Raw genomic sequence first — 20,912 nt, 5'->3', positions numbered from 1 at the left:
CATACAGGGAAGAAAAACCACATTTTCCGGGAAATTTTAAAATATCTCATAGGTACAAAGAAAACGAGTGATCAGCCTAGATTAATTCATTTTGGCAGACATTCTTAACAAGTGATCGAAAATACTTGAAAATTCAATTTAATTCAAAGGTGTCTACACATTGGAGCTGATTTCATCAAGAATTATTTCAAAAATTTTTAAAACAAAAGCTGGATTCACATGATGAAAATTTGCATGAGAAATTTTAATTTGTACTTCTCAATTTAATTCCCAATTGTTCCCAATTTCAAATCAAATGCTCGCGCGACAAAAATCAGCTGTCAAATCAATTGTGCGGTGCGCGTGAAGCAAATTTGTTTGTTTTCGTGAGTAAAAATTCACGGAGGAGAGAAAAATACAGAATATTTGAGCAGAGAGTATTCCAAGGATTCCAAGTATTGCCCTCGTGTGTGATATCTTGGTGGAATGTGTGTGCATTTGTACAGAAAGAATCAGGTTTGAGATGTGTCATCTGGAGTACAATGTCATCCCGAAAGATAACCCAGCAACACGGAGGAATCAGGACAGGACCACCAGCAAAACATGGAAGAACCACTCCAATAATAGAAGTGCTGTTTTTCCACGAGAACTCAAGAATTGAAGTATCCGGAATTGATTTTGAAGGAAGCTTGTGTGGTGTCAGCATCGCATCCGGAGAGAAGTTGCATTTGAGCCGCAGAACCTCGGGGAGGATCTCTCACCAGTTGTAACAAGTAAGAAATTACGATTACTGTTTGTTAACTGCGAAAATTTGACAGCTGATTTTTGTCGCGCGCGCATTTGATTTGAAATTGGAAACAGTTGGGAATTAAATTGAGAAATAAAATCATCTTTTATGAAAAATTTCTATGCAAAAGTGCGTAAGCCTCGGCCAATCAGATTGGTCTATTTTGGTTTATGTATTTTTTCTTATGCACTTTTTCATCATGTGAATGAGGCTAAAAATTCATATTTTTGAAGAAAAATGCCTCCACACTGGGGTTTTTTTTATTTTCCATCAAAAATTTTTGACAGATTGCCATCATTTCCAAGTCTCTTGCTCTTCTGACTGTTTTTCACGAAAATTTGTTATTTTCTGCTGGAAAAAGTGAGAAAAGCGTTTGGTGAAGTTTCTTGGGATAGTATTTAGTGAATTTCTGAAGAAAATCTTCTAAATATGTAAGGGAATAGTGTTTTTCTGGAGATGTCGTTCCAGGTGGAATCCAACCCAGCCTTTGAAGGAACATTTCCTGTGATTTTCCTCCAGAAATTGCCGGAAGTTAATCCATCTGTGTATTCTTGAGGTGTTGCATAGTACAGTGGCCTCGTACTCCATGGGTAATTTCTTTCAAAAATTCTTGATGGAAATTACACTCACTGGCCTCTACACATTGGGAGCAATTTTTGTCAAAAATTGCTTTTTTGAAGGAAATTCCCTGCACCGTTGTAGGGGGAAACGTCAAATTTCTTTCAAAAACGCAATTTTTGACGAAAATTGCTCCCAATGTGTCGACACCTTAGACAAATTTTCTTCAAAAATCCTTCCTTTTGTCAAAAATTCTCACCAATGTGTAGGCAATTTTCTTGAAGAACACTTCTTGAAGCTCATTTTTGATAGAAATTTCTTATAATGTGTAGACACCTAGTATACAGTGGGTGTCAATAGTTTGTTGTCTGATGCATGTTTGAGAAATCAAGTGAAAAAAATGATAGAAAAAATTACTTTTTCAAATTTTTCTTTTTGCATATGAGTTCCCTGTAATCCGTAGATATTATTTATATTTTTCAAAAAGAATAATTAATTTTATTTCCTATCAAAAATAATTGTTTTCCAAAAGTTGGTCATTTTTGAAAAATCAAAAGTTTGTTGCCTCATTTAAAAAAAAACTGATTTAAAATGGTCAAAACATGCAACCAACGTAATGTAAACCGGTTACATTTTGAGTTTATGTCATTTGAGAGGCAAATGGTGGTTTTGTACACTTTTAAAGTTGTCAATGGTAAATATATGTATATAAAAGTGATTACAGATAACAAGAAATAATCGGTTTTTTGATATATTTATAATTTAGGTTAAAAATGGGACATTACAAAAAGTTAAAAGGTGGGAAATTGTCCAGAGATACTGTTAGAATGAATCTACGTCGTTAAATTGCCAAATTTTGTAAAAAATTACAAAAGGTTATACATAAAATGGTCGAATATTATAGTGATGAGGTACGAGTAAATCTGTAAAACGCTACTGATAGACCCCAGGATTTCGACTCAGAGACTTTATTACTCCTAAGCTATTTTGGGCGATCTTTTGAGTAAGTTACGAAACGGTTTAAATCGATTGTTTATTGATAAACGGCAAATGTTGCGAAAATACTGTTGAGGTATCACGAAGAGTCACGAGTTCGAGTTATTTCGCAAAGCATGGACGCTTATTTGCCATTTTTCAAATTTAGATATGTTTAGAGACGGATATTCCATTCATATAAGACAAACTGGGGTAGGATTAGACAATAATGGGATGTTTTAGTTTGCCTTAGAAGGGATATTAAACAAATCATTATAATTAATCAGTTTAGAACAAAAAATGATTTTCTAGCTTAATTCTGCTCTGATTTTTCATACGAAGATACCATTGAAGCATTGCCAATAGGGTTGGCAAACTCCCATGTTTGCGAAATGCTCGGACTCGTGGCTTCGATACTATATTGTCGGTTGCTTCGAGCGTTGTCGTAAGCGAAGCTAGGGAGGGGAAGGAAAGCGCGCTACCTTCGAACGACTCAAGCTTCGGACAATTCAATTTTTTTCTATGTTCCTAATGGATTTGACCTATAGGTCCTTTCTGGAAATTTGAGGCATTGGACTAGCTATTAAAATATAATATTATAATGGGTGAAATCAATTAAAAGCATATTAAAAAAAAAGAATTGTTCGAAACTTCAATCGTCCGAAGGTAGGGCGCTTTCCCCTATGCTGTTTTGAATTTCACAAATTTTGATCTTAAACAAATTCAGTTTTGTTGAAAAAAGGAAAATTTACAATATTCGATAGGTTGAAAGGGGCGTGGCTCGAATAAACAATTTAATAAAGACAAGCGTTAAGGAGTTACGTGCATGTACTCGATTTTTTACAAAAAAAAATTATTCGCTTTTTAGATACTTCTTTACTCCCTTGTGAATATGATACTTGAAAGATAATTTATTTTTAAAGTTAGGGTAAGTCTGCCAAATTCCAGCCAGCTTACAATTTCGGCCACCTTTTTTGTTCCTCGAATTTCCATGAACTTTTATATTTTACGTACTCTAGAGATTATACAATGCAAAAGAATAACAAAAAATGTAACTTCGACACACGAGATGGCATGAAAAAGATATTGGAAGAATTCCCGAAGGGCAAGAAACTATGAGAATGAAGGTGGCCGATATAGGGCACCAAAGCTACGTCTATATTTTTATTCATTTTAAAATGTATTAAGAATGATTTTAGAGTAAATAAAGACGGTAAACTCTTTACAAGGTTCCAAGCAACACTCTTACAAAAGAAAGAATAAAAAAATCAATTTGTATTCAAAATATTACATTTCAAACTTGAGACTTTGTCCGCTTGCATGCAACTATGCCGAAATTTGGCACACTACCCTATAGAGATTTTGAATCTCAAAAATCCTATACTCTGCATGTAAAATCTCAGCCTCAAATCGCTTTCCTGTAAAATTTGCTTACTGCGAGTTATTCGTTTCTTATTATGAGCGATCGAAATGTTGTACTAAGAGGTCCAATTAAATATTTTTTTATATTGTGTTGAAAGAAGATGTAAAGAAAATATGCTGTTTCTTTAGTCTGCGTGATCCACGTAACCCCTTAAATGCACTTCATACCAAAGGTTTATCCCGTTTATATATATGGCTTAAGTATTCTTATTTCTAGAATTTTTATTTGATTTTTCGAAAAATAATGACAAAACTTTGTAATAAAAAAATGTAATTACCATTTGTATTAAGTCTAAAGGAAACTGTAATTCATAGGATAAAAAAATTATTTTGTTCACTTTATCATCTTAAAAAAGCTCCTCAAAATTCCATACAATTCATATAAATTATTAAACTTCCTAAATTTCCTTTATTTTTTTTAAACCAATATTTATTCACATTCAGTATGAAACAGTTATTTTTCGATAAGAAATTTTTACATATATGTATTGTTAATTCTATAAACTGAATTATTTTTTCAATTACGGTATATTATAATATTTCTTTTTTTTTTGAAAAAGAAACATATCTTGTTCTTATTGTACATGTACATATTTTAAATTTATAAATAAATTAACACTTTATATGTTAAAGTAGAATTTCAAAAACAAAGCAATCATTTTCTTTAATCCTGTTTTTCAGATTTGCGACAAAACACGTTTTAATACTAATAAAAAGCTTAATTTTGAAAATAAAAAAAGAAATATATGAGTCGTTAAGAGCAAGAATTTTAATTGGTAAAATTAGAAAAAATAAGCTGAAAAGTGTCATTGTTAGTTAGGTGTTCGCGGGATTGAAAAAATATATTGAAAATTAAATTTCAGTATTATTTTCAAAAAGCATTGCAGAAATGTAAAGATATCTCGATAAGGGATAATTCATCAGAATATATTTCGGACCTAAAAATCTCCAGAAAAGCTAGGGGAATGTGACCATGCTTTGCACGATCCCAAGCTTCATAATGACTAATTTTTTCTATGTTCCTAAATAAATGTGACTCCGCAATGTATTTTAAAAAAAGTACACTTTCCCCTAGTTTAAAATATGGTTGCGATGATTTATTGAAAAATATAGGAAAAATTTAGTCATTATGAAGCTCGAGACTGTGCAAAGCTTATGCACTTTCCCCTATGCAAGTCATTGTAAAGAGAAGTCGTCCTTGGGGCAGTCCTAAGACAAGGTAGTTGTATCAAATTCTGATCTTTTTTTGGGAATGTCTTAGGTATCGTCCCCTAATACCTTTCTGAAAAGGCAGAAGATCGGCAGGCATGGACCAGCTAACATGGATGTTAGGGCGTTTCAACTAGGAAAAATTTTTTTTGGCACTATTCTGAGGGTGCTCTACATGATGAGACAAGAAAGTTTTTCTTCTACGACCATATGATCAGACGCTGTTTAGAGGTGGCTGAACGACCCTCTCTGTAGTGTAAAATCCGGTAAAATCAGAAATTTGTTCTACAGAGAGGGTCGTTCAGCCACCTCTAAACAGCGTCTGATCATATGGTCGTAGAAGAAAAAATTTCTTGTCTCATCAAATACAGCACCGTGAGAATAGTGCCAAAAATTTTTTTCCTAGTTAAAACGCCCTAATGGATGTCCTAAAGCCCGTGATCCCGATAGGGATAAGTTGTTTGATTTATAAATGAATGAATGAATAATCGCGAATTTTCCTTTGATAATACTTTCACGAAAATAATTTATATTAGAGATTTATCTTTGGTCTTATATCATTGACAAATATTACGTAACAATAAGTAATCTCATAGAAAAGGTTTTATACCAATCACTCATAAAAAATAATTAAATTAATATAGCACAATAGCGCACACTTTTTTTTTATAAGAACCTACATCACTCGTCATGCTCTGGTAGCCAAAGTCGAGATCATAGATCCACTGGTCACAATTACTGTGCCTTTGAGAGGAAGATTCCATCCAGATGTTAGGAAAGAATTCCTCATTGGCCATGCGGGAGCAGAAAGGATCATCATAGGTGGAGAAGACCTGTCTCAGTTCGCCAATTGAGAGATTCTGAGTGGCTTCTGTGGAGCACCAGTGATCGGGAACAACACTGATAATGGTCTGGGAGTAGTAGTGCCAAGATGTGAGGACATTCACCACGGCAAAGAGGGATAGGAGGAAGAACTGATAGCGACCAAAGTCACCACACTTCTCAAGCATTCTATCAACATCGGGCATCTCTTTCAGCTCACTCTCACTTGCTTCTATTTTTGTCCCAGCTCACGTGGCTTTCACTGCGAGAGTAAAATCTATTTCGCGGCACTTTACATGCGCACGAGATGCACAAAGTCAAGGTGAATCACGATAGGTCTTTCACTAACTCAAGCAGTCGCTCATTTCCTCTCTATGATTTTTTTACACATGGATATCACCACACAGATTGTCTTCAGCTGAACTTCTTCTGATAACTCATGGCACTTCAGAAGATTCAGCTAGAAACACCCCAAGCACCACCGATTAATGCGAAAGACTCATGAGTCTGTAATAAAACTGGGATAGAATGTTCTTTATCGCTAATCCACAGGCAAACAAAGTGTCTTTTTCACGATTGTCGTTGCCAAATCCAAAACACAATATTCTGTTACAGTGAGAGTCATTAAATATTTAAATTTTGAGCAACACACCACTTGGGGTCAGAGTTGATGAAGGCGGAAATCACATCACAGCTACCGGCACAAAAAATAATACAGAAAATGCACAAATAATCAGTTTTTGCGGAAGAGAACCACGAGAAAAATGTGATGTTTGTTCTATGAGAGGATTCTCAGAAGTGACAAAGTTCTAAAATCGCGTGCTTACTAATAAATTCAATTCACGATGTTGCACAGTAAGTATCACTTGTGTTGAAAAAAAAATGATAACTCCCCTCTTTATTGGGAGAGAAAAAAAAATTCCATGTCCGAGATATAACCAGGGAGAAAATGACACGTTTCAGGAACGAATTCAGGGAAAAATTGCAGCATATATTTTTAATTGTGATTTGTAGCTGTTAAAAATGTATTTATGATCACCAGAAGCTATATCTTCCTCGTAGAAAGAGTATCAGCAAAAATTTTACAAAGCGCCTGTAAATGCATTAAATTACAACTCTGGATGCTGTCGTGTGTTTTGAATTAATCATGTGGTTCATTTAACTCTCCCACATCTTCTCAATTTTTTTGCAGTGATTGTCTACAAGAAGAGTTTTTGTTTACAAATGTGGAGACAAATTTTCTCAGATTGACTAATCTCTTAATGCCTTTCAAACAGAAGCCGAGATCATCGCTGTAAGGGAGAGCGAGGCAAAGTCATGTATGTTTAAAATTTTTGTCATTAATATTAAGGGCGTTTGTAGGGAAAACTAAAACACTGTGCTTGTGGGAAATGAAGACGAACAAAAGGCCAACCGTCGCAAACATTTGAATTGAGCGGACTGAGCGACGGGGTTTGTAAGACGCTTTTGTAAAATCTTCACTGTGTAGAAGAAAAAGTGTGGCTGTGTATAGGAAAAGTGACGCGTGGAAGAATAAGGAAATCTATAAGAAAATCTGTTAAAATCCCTTCAGGAAAATCAATTTTGTTGTCAATTTGTAGTCTAGTGTAAGAGTGTTTCATGAAATATAGGATATCAAAGAAGATATTGAGTTTTTCTCGAGAAACATCCCGAGAATCTCTGCTTAGCATCCAGCCGGCGATTGAGACACTTGTCCCACGCAAAAGGGGCCAAACCACGCTTGTGTCTGAAGCTTGTGGACTTTCGAGTGCGACAGGAGAATCCTCAAGATTGGGAGTCTGTCGTGGTCACTCATCCGGAAAGCCAGCAACCTGCAGAAATTGGTCTTTTCGACCGGATATTTCTTAAAGGTTGTGGTTTATTGCAGGTTGGTTGTAATCACCGAGGGGTGTTTAACTCTGGCTTATTGGGATTTCTTCTTACGGGAATTATTCTTACACAGGTTGGTTGTAATCACCGAGGGGTGTTTAACTCTGGCTTATTGGGATTTCTTCTTACGGGAATTATTCTTACACAGGTAAAGCCCACATATTACTGGTCTTTTCGACCGGATATTTCTTAAAGGTTGTGGTTTATTGCAGGTTGGTTGTAATCACCGAGGGGTGTTTAACTCTGGCTTATTGGGATTTCTTCTTACGGGAATTATTCTTACACAGGTTGGTTGTAATCACCGAGGGGTGTTTAACTCTGGCTTATTGGGATTTCTTCTTACGGGAATTATTCTTACACAGGTAAAGCCCACATATTACTGGTCCTTCGAGGGAACTGGACAGAATCATCGACAAAGCAGACGCCCTTTCATTGCTAAGGACTATCGAGAATCAATCCTTCTTCGCCAACGTCGGCATTGCTCCTTGCTAAGGATTGAATTGCTTGTCCTTCTACACCTGCCCTCGTCAACACTGCTTCAAGATGGCGAGTATCGAGCTGAAAGCTCTCCATATCGAAAGAGGTATCTGCAAGAGGATGCTCACAAACATAGAGAGAAGAGTCTCTGAGACTTCAAGCTTCACTGAGCAATTGATTGATGTACTTCTTGGCGAAGTCCAGTCTACACTGAATAGGTTTACACCAATTCAGACACAAATTGAGATTTTCGTTGATGACGATCCCAAATTGAAAGTGCATGAAGAGAATGAGGGTGACTCATTCAACAACAGATGCGTGGATCTTCGACTCAAACTTGGGCACATTGCTGAAACATGCAAAGGGAGTTCGAGCGGAAATCTTCCACCGCAAGAGGCTTTGGACAGTAGCATCGCTGATGTTCTACTGAAACAAACGGATCTTTTGGATAAGATCGCTGAGTGGCAGAGGTCTAGCCCAGGAGCAACCAATTCTGAGGGTAGTGCATCACGCTCCAAACTGCCACAATTGAATCTTCCGTCTTTTGATGGAAAATACATAGATTGGCCGCAATTCAGGGACGCATTTGAGAATGCCATTCACAACAATGATTCTCTACGAGATAGTGAAAAGATGCAATATTTGAAGATGTATCTAACCGGAGGTGCAGCTGCGGATATCAGTACTATACCGATATCCAATCAGACTTATCAATCTACCTGGGACAGTCTGAAGGCTCAGTACAACAAAAAGGTTCACCTCGTGAATGCATACATCCAACAGTTTATGGCACAAACTCAAAAGAAGGTTGAAAATGCGTCAGATTTGCAATCTGCTAGTAGGAGATACAAGCAGATCGTGGATGGTCTCAGGGCTTTGGGACCTGAGTGCTTCTCGCTCGACATGTGGCTTATTTATTTGATGAAATTGAATATGAGCGAGAACTTTAGGCAGGAGTGGGAGAAAGGACGAAGTGCAGATCAGATGTCAACAATCGATGAATTCTTCAAATTTATGAGTGATGTGACTGATGTTATGGAACGTGCTTCTCATGGCACTTCTCCTGCCCCACCTTCAGTGCAAAAGACTACCAACAAGTCAAACAAGTCTGGGTTCAAGACCCATCACACGAATGCTACAAAATGCCCGGAATGCGAGGGTGAACATGCTTTGCCGCAATGTGAGAAGTTCCTAGCACTTTCGCTCTACGAGAGGCGTGAAAGGATGGCACAACATCATCTTTGCTACAACTGTATGAAACCACATCATTCAGCTGCCAAGTGCCAATCCAAGGGGAAGTGTCAAAAGTGCGGTAGGAGGCATCACACTCTACTACACCCTCCAAAGATGGATCCAGTTCAGGAAGAGGTTGATCAACCTGTGAAACCTCATGTGAAACCAGTAGCCGCAAAGGAGGTTGTACCTCAGACACAGAAGACTCCTGAACAGTCACCAACTACTTCTTCAACCATCACTACTCATCACTCCGCAGTTCAACGCAAGGCATTGCTGCCAACCGCGGTTGTCAACGTGAGGGATGTTTACGGCAAGTATCAGGCTTGTCGAGTGCTTATTGATGGCGGAGGAGAGTGCACGATGATGTCAGAAGAGTGCGCTCAGAGACTTGCTTTACCTAGATCCAAAGCTAGGATTGCTGTTCATGGAGCTGGAGAAGTGAATGTAGGCTACACAAAAGGGCTAGTCCACCTGGAAGTCGTCTCAAGATATGATCCGAATGACAAAATCGAGGTCCAAGCTTATGTGATGGAGAAGGTTACTTCCAAGTTGCCTTCCATGGATCTCTCAGGATTTAAGTGGGATCATCTCAAGAGCCTGCAGCTTGCTGATCCTCAATATACCGTTCCGGGGAAGATAGACATCATTCTTGGGGCTGAATACGCTTTTGAGATCAACTTGCCGCAAACACTGAAAGGAGACTCTGGACAACCAATAGCTCAGCTTACCATTTTCGGATGGATTGTGGGTGGTCGGATCGATAGCCCACTCAACAGCATCACTTCACTGCATACGCATTACAACTTGGATGAGATGCTAAAGAGATTTTGGGAAGTTGAGGAGAGCTACCTCGACAAACAACCGCTACTCACAGAGGAAGAGGCCATGTGTGAAGAACACTTCACACAAACACACACAAGGGACGACACAGGCCGTTATGTCGTCAAATTGCCGTTCAAAAAGGATCATAAACCATTGGGAAATTCAAGCTCAACAGCGCTGGCTCGTTTCCAGTCTTTGGAAAGGAAGCTATCCCGAGACCCAGACTTCCATAAACAATACAAGGCGTTCATGGGGGAATATATTGGCTTGAATCATATGGAACTAGTGACTGGACATGATCTGAAACCTGAGGATGAGTTGTATTTCTTGCCACATCAAGCTGTTCTCAGACCTACAAGTGAGACAACCAAACTGAGAGTTGTCTTTGATGCGTCAGCAACTACTCGCCCGAACAATCCCTCGCTCAATGATATACTGGCGATTGGTCCTACCCGACAGGATGACCTGCTTGTGTTGCTTTTGCGTTTTCGAACGTACAAAGTAGCTATGTCCGCTGACGTAGAAAAGATGTACCGGCAGATTCTGGTGGCAAGTGAAGACAGAGATTACCAAAGAGTGTTCTGGAGGACAAGTTCTCAGGAGAAGATTCAGATATTTCGACTTTGCACCGTGACGTATGGTACCTCAAGTGCACCGTTTCTTGCTGTGAGAGTTCTTCATCAAATTGCTATGGACTACAAGGATGATTATCCAGAGGCCTGTGAAGTTATCTCCACATCATTTTACATGGATGATTTGCTATGTGGAGCTGAGTCCATCGAAGAAAGCAAGAAACTTCAAAAGGAGATTCAGGATATTCTAGGCAAGGGACATTTTGTTCTTAGAAAATGGGCATCTAACTCTAGTGAGGTTCTAGATCAAGTTCCGCCTGATCTCCAAGCTATTACACCCGACGAGGTCAAAGCACACACCAAATCTATCTCAGCCCTTGGGCTTAAGTGGTCACCAGGTCCAGACAACTTTTCTTTGGTTATTGATGCTCTACCCCTGGTAAGGACGAAACGAGATTTGTGTGCTGCTGCAGCAAAGGTGTTTGACCCATTGGGATTTATCTGCCCTGTCACGATAAATCTGAAGATGATGTTCCAATCTCTTTGGCTCATTCCTAACCTTAAATGGGATGATGAACTGCCAGATGATACAGCGAGAGCCTATGAGAGAATGCAGACTGAATTTTCCTTAATTCAGAAAATAGTCATTCCGAGAGCGATTCCAACTCAGAAGGATGTAATTGAAATTCATGGATTCGCTGATGCATCAGAGCGAGCGTACGGAGCTGTCATCTACGCGAAGGGAATGGATGCTGATGGGAACATCGAGATCAACATTGTGATCGCCAAATCCAAAGTGGCTCCCCTAAAACCAATCACAATCCCAAGAATGGAGCTTAATGCTGCTGTTTTGCTTACACAACTGGTCACAAAGGTCAAAGATTCTCTGGGAAACAAGATGGTGGAAGTTCATGCGTGGTCTGACTCTACAATCGTTCTTCAATGGCTTCAAGAACCACCCAGGACATGGAATAATTATGTAGCTAGGCGTGTTTACGCTATTCAAGAAGTCGTTCCACCCACTCATTGGCGCCATGTGCCTACGGCACAAAATCCGGCAGATTGTATTTCCAGAGGAGTATCCCCAAAGGATCTTTTGGATCATCCCTTGTGGTGGCATGGACCACAATGGCTGAGTGAGAGTGAAGAGAAGTGGCCAGAGAACAAGGTGAAGAGGGGGAAAACAGGCGAAGAGAGATCCTCCCATGCAGTTTCCCTCGTGACGCAAAACCAAATAGACCCTCTTGATCTGCTGATTGAGAGAACTTCCGGACACCTGAAGACCGTACGGTACCTAGCTTACTGGCTCCGTTATATTGGAAATCTGAGGGTCAAGGAAGAAGAGCGAAAGACGGGTTTCCTGACAGTTAGTGAGTTGCAGAATGCCACAACTTGTATTCTCAAACACATTCAGCAAAAAGCATTTCCGGTTGAATACAAGAGCTGTGGCCAAGGACACCCTCTTCCGAGATCGAGTAAGTTGCTGAAACTTGTTCCTTTCCTGGACAAAGATGGACTGATGCGGGTTCAAGGCCGACTGGCAAACTCAAACATGGATTACTCCACACAGCACCCCATCATCTTGCCATCTACTAACAAATTTGTGAGAGACCTGATAGTGTTCACCCATGAGATGAATCTTCATGCTGGACCGGCGATTCTGATGAACACTTTACGCACGAAATATTGGATTCTTGGGCTCAGGAATCTTGTCAAGGGCATCACCAGGAAGTGTGTGAAGTGCATCAAGGCGAAACCAACCACTGAGACACCGTTTATGGGCGACTTGCCTGCAGCTAGAGTCCAACAGAACAGGCCATTTTACCAGACGGGTTGTGATTTCGCGGGACCCATCAAGATTCGCGCATCCAAGCTGAGGAAGGCTCCGGTCATGAAGGCCTACATATGTGTATTCATATGCATGACCACGAAGGCGATGCATCTTGAGGCCGTCAGTGATCTGACCACTGACGCTTTCCTGGCGAGTCTACGGAGATTTACTGCACGTAGAGGGCATTGTCACACAATTTTCTGTGACAATGGTACTAATTTCCTTGGTGCATCAGGGACATCCCGTGAAGAAAGGCTCAAGGGAATCCGTACCCACCAGCACAAGGTGACTTCAGAGATGTCAGGTAATGGAACACGATTTAGTTTCATTCCAGCCCATTCACCCACGTTTGGAGGTCTTTGGGAACGTGGGGTTTCCAGTGTGAAATCTCATCTTCGACGAGTGCTGGGGGAAAGTCTGCTGACTTTCGAGGAACTAGCAACAGTTCTGGCACAAATAGAAGCGTGCCTGAACTCACGCCCACTCTGTGCGAAGTCTTCGGACCTAGATGACAATGAACCATTGACACCCGGCCATTTCCTGGTCGGACACGCCATGAATCTGACCCCTGACCCAGATTTGCTTGAAGTTAATCCCAACCGTTTAAGCCGATGGTTACTACTTCAGCGCATGGTGCAACATTTCTGGAAGCGCTGGCATATGGAGTATATCACATCGCTTCAACACAGACCCAAATGGTACGAGAAGAAGAGGAACCTCTGTGTTGGAGATTTAGTGCTGCTTCGAGATAACCTTCTCAAACCCACTTACTGGAGAATGGGAAGAGTCACTGCTGTCCATCCGGGCAAAGATGACATCGTTCGGGTCGCAACAGTGAAGACATCCGACGGCATGCAGAAACGGGCAGTCAATACCTTGGCCTGGCTGCCCACAGACGGTTTCTTGAGCCCCTCCAGGACTCAAGAGGGGGAAAATGTGGGAAATGAAGACGAACAAAAGGCCAACCGTCGCAAACATTTGAATTGAGCGGACTGAGCGACGGGGTTTGTAAGACGCTTTTGTAAAATCTTCACTGTGTAGAAGAAAAAGTGTGGCTGTGTATAGGAAAAGTGACGCGTGGAAGAATAAGGAAATCTATAAGAAAATCTGTTAAAATCCCTTCAGGAAAATCAATTTTGTTGTCAATTTGTAGTCTAGTGTAAGAGTGTTTCATGAAATATAGGATATCAAAGAAGATATTGAGTTTTTCTCGAGAAACATCCCGAGAATCTCTGCTTAGCATCCAGCCGGCGATTGAGACACTTGTCCCACGCAAAAGGGGCCAAACCACGCTTGTGTCTGAAGCTTGTGGACTTTCGAGTGCGACAGGAGAATCCTCAAGATTGGGAGTCTGTCGTGGTCACTCATCCGGAAAGCCAGCAACCTGCAGAAATTGGTCTTTTCGACCGGATATTTCTTAAAGGTTGTGGTTTATTGCAGGTTGGTTGTAATCACCGAGGGGTGTTTAACTCTGGCTTATTGGGATTTCTTCTTACGGGAATTATTCTTACACAGGTTGGTTGTAATCACCGAGGGGTGTTTAACTCTGGCTTATTGGGATTTCTTCTTACGGGAATTATTCTTACACAGGTAAAGCCCACAGTGCTACTTCATTTTATAATTTTATAAGAAAGAAGAATTAGATTTTCTGAGTAAGCTCCAACCTTAAATATTTTACGCCACGCCCCTTTTACTAATTTTGACGAACTAGATTAATTTAATGTGTATAATCTTTTAATGTTTAATTAGGAAATTGTGATAGAAAACTAATTGAACATCAAGACTTTAGAGAGATCTTACAATTCAACAAATATGTATACCTTTTTGGCATGTCCAGAATTAGGAGGCCAAAAAGAAGCTATTTTTCTTTGCATTTTTGGGAAAATAAAAGACAACCAATGTTCTTGAAGTTTTTGGTATATGTTATACATACAGTATGGGGCAAAAGTTTCATGATAAACTTTTATATTGTTTTTTGCAAATGAGTTGCTTGTAATCCATACCTAAATATTATTTATGTGTTTAAAAAAGAAAGATCATTCATTTTATTTGATACAAAAAATAATTGTTTTCCAAAAGTTGATCATTTTTCATCGGCCAAAAGTTTCTTGACACATTTGGAAAATTTACTCGAAAGGGTCAAAAAGGTGCGATTAACTTCTTTTAACCTAGTTATATTTTGAAGCAATGTCATTTGACAGACAAATAGTGGATTTGCATATTTCTATAATGTTCGTAATGGTCAATTTATACATAAAAAGTGACGAAAATAGTGATTTTTTGTTACTAATTTAGGTTAAAATGGCAAGTTATAAAAAGTTAAAAGAAAACAGATCGTCCAGAGTTACTGCCAGAATGAATCTACGTTATCAATTCTTAAATTTTATGCAAAATTACGACAGGGTATACATAAAATGGTTAAAATTTATCATAAAGCGGTACGAGTACATTTGGAAAACGCTACTGGTAGACCCAGGGTTTCGACTCAGAGGTTTGATAAGTGCATTGTAAGTATCTGTGATAGTGACCTTATAATTTCTGCTTCAAAAAATGAGTAAGTTTGTTGTTCAAGGGACAAATGGTCCATATCGTTACAAAAATTAAGTTCAAATTGAGAAAAATGGTAAGAATGATTGGATAATCTCTAGAATTTCATGGGTCAACGTGACCAATCTACATAAAATGTTACAGTTTAACTTAAAACATTTTAAAAAGTTAATCTGCTGCATTTTTGCCAGATTGGACTTGATTACCCAATGAAATCTTAGGAGCTATCCAATAATCTTAACCAGTTTTCTTAAATTAAGCTTAATTTTTGTAATAACAAGGACCACTTGTCCCTTGGGCAACCAACTTACTCTTAATTTGCGAAGAGATATGAGGTTACTATCATAAACTATTACAATGCGGTTATCAACATTCTGAGTCGATTTAATTGGAAGCATTGATCTTTATGTCTAACTTGGACTTTTTTTGATCATTTGTTCAGTGGGCAAGGATCCTTATACTTACTTACTTACTGCGTTTTGGCTGCAACGTCCCTTTAAGGGATCGGTCATCTCGCACTAACCTCCTCCAGTTCTGGCGACTTTCCGTCAATGTGCTCCAGAAACGTATCCTAGGCCGCTGTCGAACAGTTCGTCCTTTCGGAGGCTCTTTGCGAATTTTCGTAACGATTTTTTCCTTTTACGGGAAGGGTTGTTAGCCCCTCGCCCAACCCTCTCTAGAAGGACCAGATCCCGCGTTCGGTAGCCTCAGGTTCATGACTTCATTCAATTATCTATCACTCATCTACAAGGGACCTACCAGGCATTTAACCCGCTTGGAGATGAATATGGTAATTGAGGGCATGAGGCTATGTATCGTATTACCCCTCCCCCTCATTTCGAGCACAAGGATCATTACAATATCTGTGAATTCATATAGATATCTCGTCCTCTGAAGTCTATTTATCTAATTTAAAAATCGCAGATTTCACAACTACTTACTACTACTGTCCTAGTTGGATGAAGAACTGGCGTGATGTGTATTGATAGGGGACTCTCCGGTGGTGGCCAGTGGATTTGAAGTCACTTCACAAAGAAAAACACTTCTTCAATCTTTCCCAGAAAAGTTGAAAATCAGAGAAAACAATTTCCTGAAAGAACCTTCCCAATTGATAATCTGAAAGTGATGATATTGCTCAATCCCACGCAAAATAACGATCCTCATAAAGTACAAAAAACATAGTTTAGTCGACCACTGAAGAAGGTCCACATCCAGGACCGAAAGCTCTGGGAAAGATTCAAGAAGTGTTTTTCTTTGTGAAGTGACTTCAAATCCACTGGCCACCACCGGAGAGTCCCCTATCAATACTGTTCCAGTATCCTCTAAGATTTTTTATAACCTTAAAATATTTAACATTATTTTATTTTTTGAGAGTCTGTCGATGATGAGCGCGTTAGTAGTAAAAATACGGTCACTGTAGATATGTAGACTTGTAATGGAACAAATAATACAGTCGCATAAACCAATGAGAGCAATTAAATTTTAAAGTTTCAGCTTTTTTTTGCTTTTTAGAAGTCACCGTACCCATGGCCTCGATAAAATAAAGAGGAACAATAAAAATAGATATAAGCGGTATAAGGGAAGTGCACCACGGATTGGCATGTTAAGGGATGTACTCCATATTTAGGAGAAAGTATAAATTCCAAAACACCATTTGGTATTTTTGCATTTTTGTTTTTGTTTTTATTTTTATTTCTTTTTTTGTTGAATAAAGTCGATTGTGGAAACTGCTCTCTCGTGGAGTTCGAGCAGTTAAAATAGGTTCATCTGGTTCTACTAATATTTGCATAAGGACTCTTTTACTCATTTTCATTTGAAAAAAAAAAAAAACTTAAAATATTGGAATTGGATGATGATAGTGACTATACACAACTGTGTTGCCCCACTTGTCCCTATTTTATTAATTCTTCCAAGCTTAAGAAAATCATTTGCATCACAAGATTAAGATGATTCTAATTAAATTTATGTTTGGCCTAGCATTATAAATTTGTATGAACACAATTTTAAATTAAGTCTGTGTAAGAGATTAAAAATGAGTCATTAAAGTTTTGTTGGGCATTCATCTTAAAATTCATTCCTATATTTATTTAGTATTTTTGACTGGTATGTTAATATATTATTTCAAAAATTTATAGTTCTACAATTAAATTTTGATAATAAAATGTAGATATTTATTACGGGTATCAGAATTTGAAGTATATTTAATTTATTTAATCATCCGTTAAATTTATTAGTCTCATTACGTTTTTGTGCTGGATCACTTAAATCCTTTAAATACCTTAAAATTGTACCTTAAACCCGAACGCGATGAGTCTTCATAGTTTTTTTAAGATTATATATTTAATTACATGAGGTTTGCAGATAATATTTAACTTTAAATATCGCAAAATCTCTCGAAAAAAAAAGTATTATTATCTTTTGTTTTAGGAGTTAGAATAACGGATCGAATCGAAAGAAATCTATTATTAATGATTGTGTAACCTAAAACGCTTCAATTTAGTATCTATAAATCAGAAGAATAGCACAAGTACACTGTATAAATAAAATATTCTACAAAACATTTTCTTGATTTTCACTGACAAATAAAGCATTTTATGATCCTTAAAAATAAATCCCTACCGCAAATTTTCTTTTTCTTTTTTCTTAGCAATATGAGCATAAATAATTTAACTTAGGTAAATAGATAATCTCGCATACCTCCAAAATTTGTTGCTATCTTACCTGGCTTCTCAGAATCCAGGTGGGTGTTGAACTCCACAGTGATCTATCTTATGTGGCTTTAGTAAATCATTTTGCTAGAACTTTTAATTGCACGAGGCTTTTCACGTCATCATAAATATGATCAATTCAGCGATAAGAAAAATAAACTAATTTACGGCAGAACATTTCTTTTCAATTTCAATGCTCTGGGCAAATGTTTATTCATTATGAAGATGTGAAATATGTATAGAAAATCAGACACAATTAAAATGCAATTTTTATTATCTCATTATGACAAATTTCAAGCTGTTTTGTCTGTAAGATAAAACATTTTGATTGAATAGTTTCTGGCGAATAAAGCTCACACGCATTTCATGCACAAATGACTCTAGACAATATGTATTTGCCTTGAAGTCTTGTGGCATTTTAATTTATTCATTTCTCCTGCCACCTTCTTTCATATTGAATGAGTTAAGTGTAAGAAAAAATTAAGATTTATTGGAAAGAGAAATAAAAATCAAGCCTCTCTGGGATATCGAACAAGACGTCGACTAACACGGCAAGATTTTTGCATCAGCCCAGACAGAGATTTAAGATTAAGAAGAAAAACTTTCGTAAGACTTCTCAACAGTAGTTATGGTTCAATGTCGTTGTTTGTCTGACACCTTGTTTTTGTCCTGTTTTTCACCTGAATTAAATAAATGTTTAACATGATTCTCAGGAACTTCTCGAATTACACGGATTTTTGGAGTAAAGTGAAAAATTTCTTGCTATCAAAGACAGTTTGTAAGCAGAAACTCCTAAAGAGACAAGAAAATTTGAAAGCACAGGTAAAAGCTCTGCATTAGAGAGTCTTGTTATCGAATAAACGATAATGTAACATTTCGTAACGCCTCACTAAAATAGCATTCGTGTGCATTTTGTCGGTCAAACTGCTGAAAATGTACAATTTAAATGAGTTTGAAGGCAATTTCTCACAACGAGAGACAAACATTCAATCGATTGCGGAATTTCGTGTGAGGAATACAACGTGACAATTTTTGGCGGGAGAGAAGTGGGTTAATTTGGAGTGTTCATTGAATTTTTCAAGAATCCCAAGATCAATTCGCCTCGTAGACAATGGGAATTGGAAGAATTATTTACATCACAACAAGACTTCAATTCAATGTGGTCTGATTTTCTGGTATTGTACAAATCTCTGGTGTACTTACTTTGGTGCAAGAGAAGACAAGACAAAAGAGCCTCCCGAGAGCGACAATTCAGCTTATTTGGGGTGTGGGCTTTGGTATCTGCATCGCAGGTATGAATGAGATCGAGATTTAGACGTGAAGAAAGTGAAAGGAACAAAAGTCGAGGTGAATTCTGGAATCAATTTACCCCGAAGCTCAATGAGCTTTCTACAAATTCACTTCTTCCAGGTGTTCTCCGTTCTGCATGTTTTATAATTGAGTTCGCAGAATAATTGCTCTTATAAAAACCACATTTTAGCAATTACATTAAGTAAAAACTCACTTATCGACATAAAAACCGTTAAACAATAAAAAAAAAATTACATTTATACAATAAAGCATGTACATATTTCTTAATTTAAGCATTTAAGGGGTTTCGTGTTCTCACCGAAAGGAAAAGTAAATAACATAAATTAAAATATTCGTACCAATAAATTGAGGCTGTAAAATTTTGGTAAGGAGATAATTAAAACGAATATACAATAAATTTTGATACAAATTAAGAATTTATCAATGAACTCAGTATCTCAGGCATGGTTTAAAGTGATTTCTAATCACTATAAACCAGTTTTTGATTAGTCACTGGTAAAAAAAAAAGATCAAATTGATCCAAATTTGATCCTTTTGCAAAGGATGGATCAAATTAACATGTTCTATTGTGATAAATGTGCATTCAAAATTAGAAATTTGATCCATCCTTTCCGAAAGGATCAAATTTGAATCAATTTGATCCTTTTATTTTTAGCAGTGGTCATATACTAACCAAAATATAATATTTTGTAAAATATTTAAACTCAAACGGCTGCTGAAAGCCAACAAGGCCTATTTCAGTCTATCAAGAGTTTTCCGGTCCAGAACCTTAAGCATAAAGACTAAGCTACTGCTGTATAGGACTATGATCCTGCCAGTCCTCACGTATTCGTCTGAGATGTAGGTCCTCAGCAAACAGAATTGAGAACTCTTAGCCGCGTTTGAGAGGAGGATACTACGACGGATTTTTGGCCCCATATATGAGGAGGGACGATTCTGGAGCCTATACAACCATGAGGTGTACGAGCGCTACCGAGAGGTAGCTGTCGTCAAGTAAATACTCCTCAATAGCCTCCGGTGGGCTGGTCATCTGGTTCGCAAGGTTGAGGACAACCCAGCCTGGAAAGTCTTTAGGGGCGGACTCTATGCTACGAGTAGGCGAGGCCGACCCAGCTTCAAATGGACCGACGGCGTGGACCAGGACGCAAGTTCATTAGGGGTGCGGAATTAGAGAACAGTGGCGCGTAACAGGCTCGAGTGGCGACGAGTCAGACCAAGACCAGTATGGTACAAGGTGGCTGAATCAAATTCAGAATCTTGCCTTGGAGCGCCCTGAGATCGAATCTGAACAGCTTCCTGAAGTGGCGGAGGATCGACAAGCATATGCTAAACTGGATGTCATGGGTGTCAGACCCCAATAGGAATAAGCGGTTGAAAATGATGATGATTATTTATTTTACTTGTTGTGCTATATGAGACTTCACTGAGAGAAAACCGAAAAAGTTAAAATAACATTCCGGAAATGTTAAATTTACCCTGCAGTATTGATCCAAAGTCGGTGTAAATATTACCCCTTTTAGGTGTATTAGGGGTTAAAGTTACCCTTTTTTATGTTCATTTTACCCTTAAAATGTGTAATATTAACTTTCAAAAATGTTGATATATTTATACACCTAAAAAGTGTTGAAGTTCAGAGGAAAAAAAGTTAATCGCACCCTCTTTTTTTCTCAGTGTTAGTACACATTATTGTAATTTAAAAAAAAACTTGTTTTCTGGTAGGTTTAAAAATTAGTTTTTCGAAACAAACTAAAAAAATAATTGGTCTA

The 20,912-nt window shown here is 38.0% G+C and overlaps 2 protein-coding genes across 2 annotated transcripts in view; one reads left to right on the top strand and one right to left on the bottom strand.

Moving 5' to 3' along the window:
- LOC129809822 (organic cation transporter protein-like) overlaps positions 1–6,700 on the bottom strand; it is an 8,792-nt gene extending 2,092 nt beyond the window's left edge. The window contains exon 1 of the mRNA XM_055859935.1: positions 5,611–6,700. Within this exon, the coding sequence (XP_055715910.1) occupies positions 5,611–5,958 (348 nt within the window). The 5' untranslated portion in view covers positions 5,959–6,700. The remainder of the gene's footprint in view (positions 1–5,610) is intronic.
- Positions 6,701–9,466: 2,766 nt separating this feature from the next.
- On the top strand, positions 9,467–13,567 carry LOC129809541 (uncharacterized). The gene has a single exon (XM_055859467.1). The coding sequence runs from the start codon at positions 9,467–9,469 to the stop codon at positions 13,565–13,567; it is 4,101 nt and encodes a 1,366-aa protein (XP_055715442.1).
- The last annotated feature ends 7,345 nt before the right edge of the window (positions 13,568–20,912 follow it).

The sequence above is a fragment of the Phlebotomus papatasi genome, chromosome 1 (genome assembly GCF_024763615.1).
Source record: "Phlebotomus papatasi isolate M1 chromosome 1, Ppap_2.1, whole genome shotgun sequence".
NCBI lineage: Eukaryota > Metazoa > Arthropoda > Insecta > Diptera > Psychodidae > Phlebotomus > Phlebotomus papatasi.
This window is presented reverse-complemented; position numbering and strand designations above follow the sequence as displayed.

Coding starts and splice junctions, on each gene's coding strand:
- LOC129809541 (XM_055859467.1), top strand. CDS start 9,467: ATGGATCCAGTTCAGGAAGAGGTTGATCAACCTGTGAAACCTCATGTG.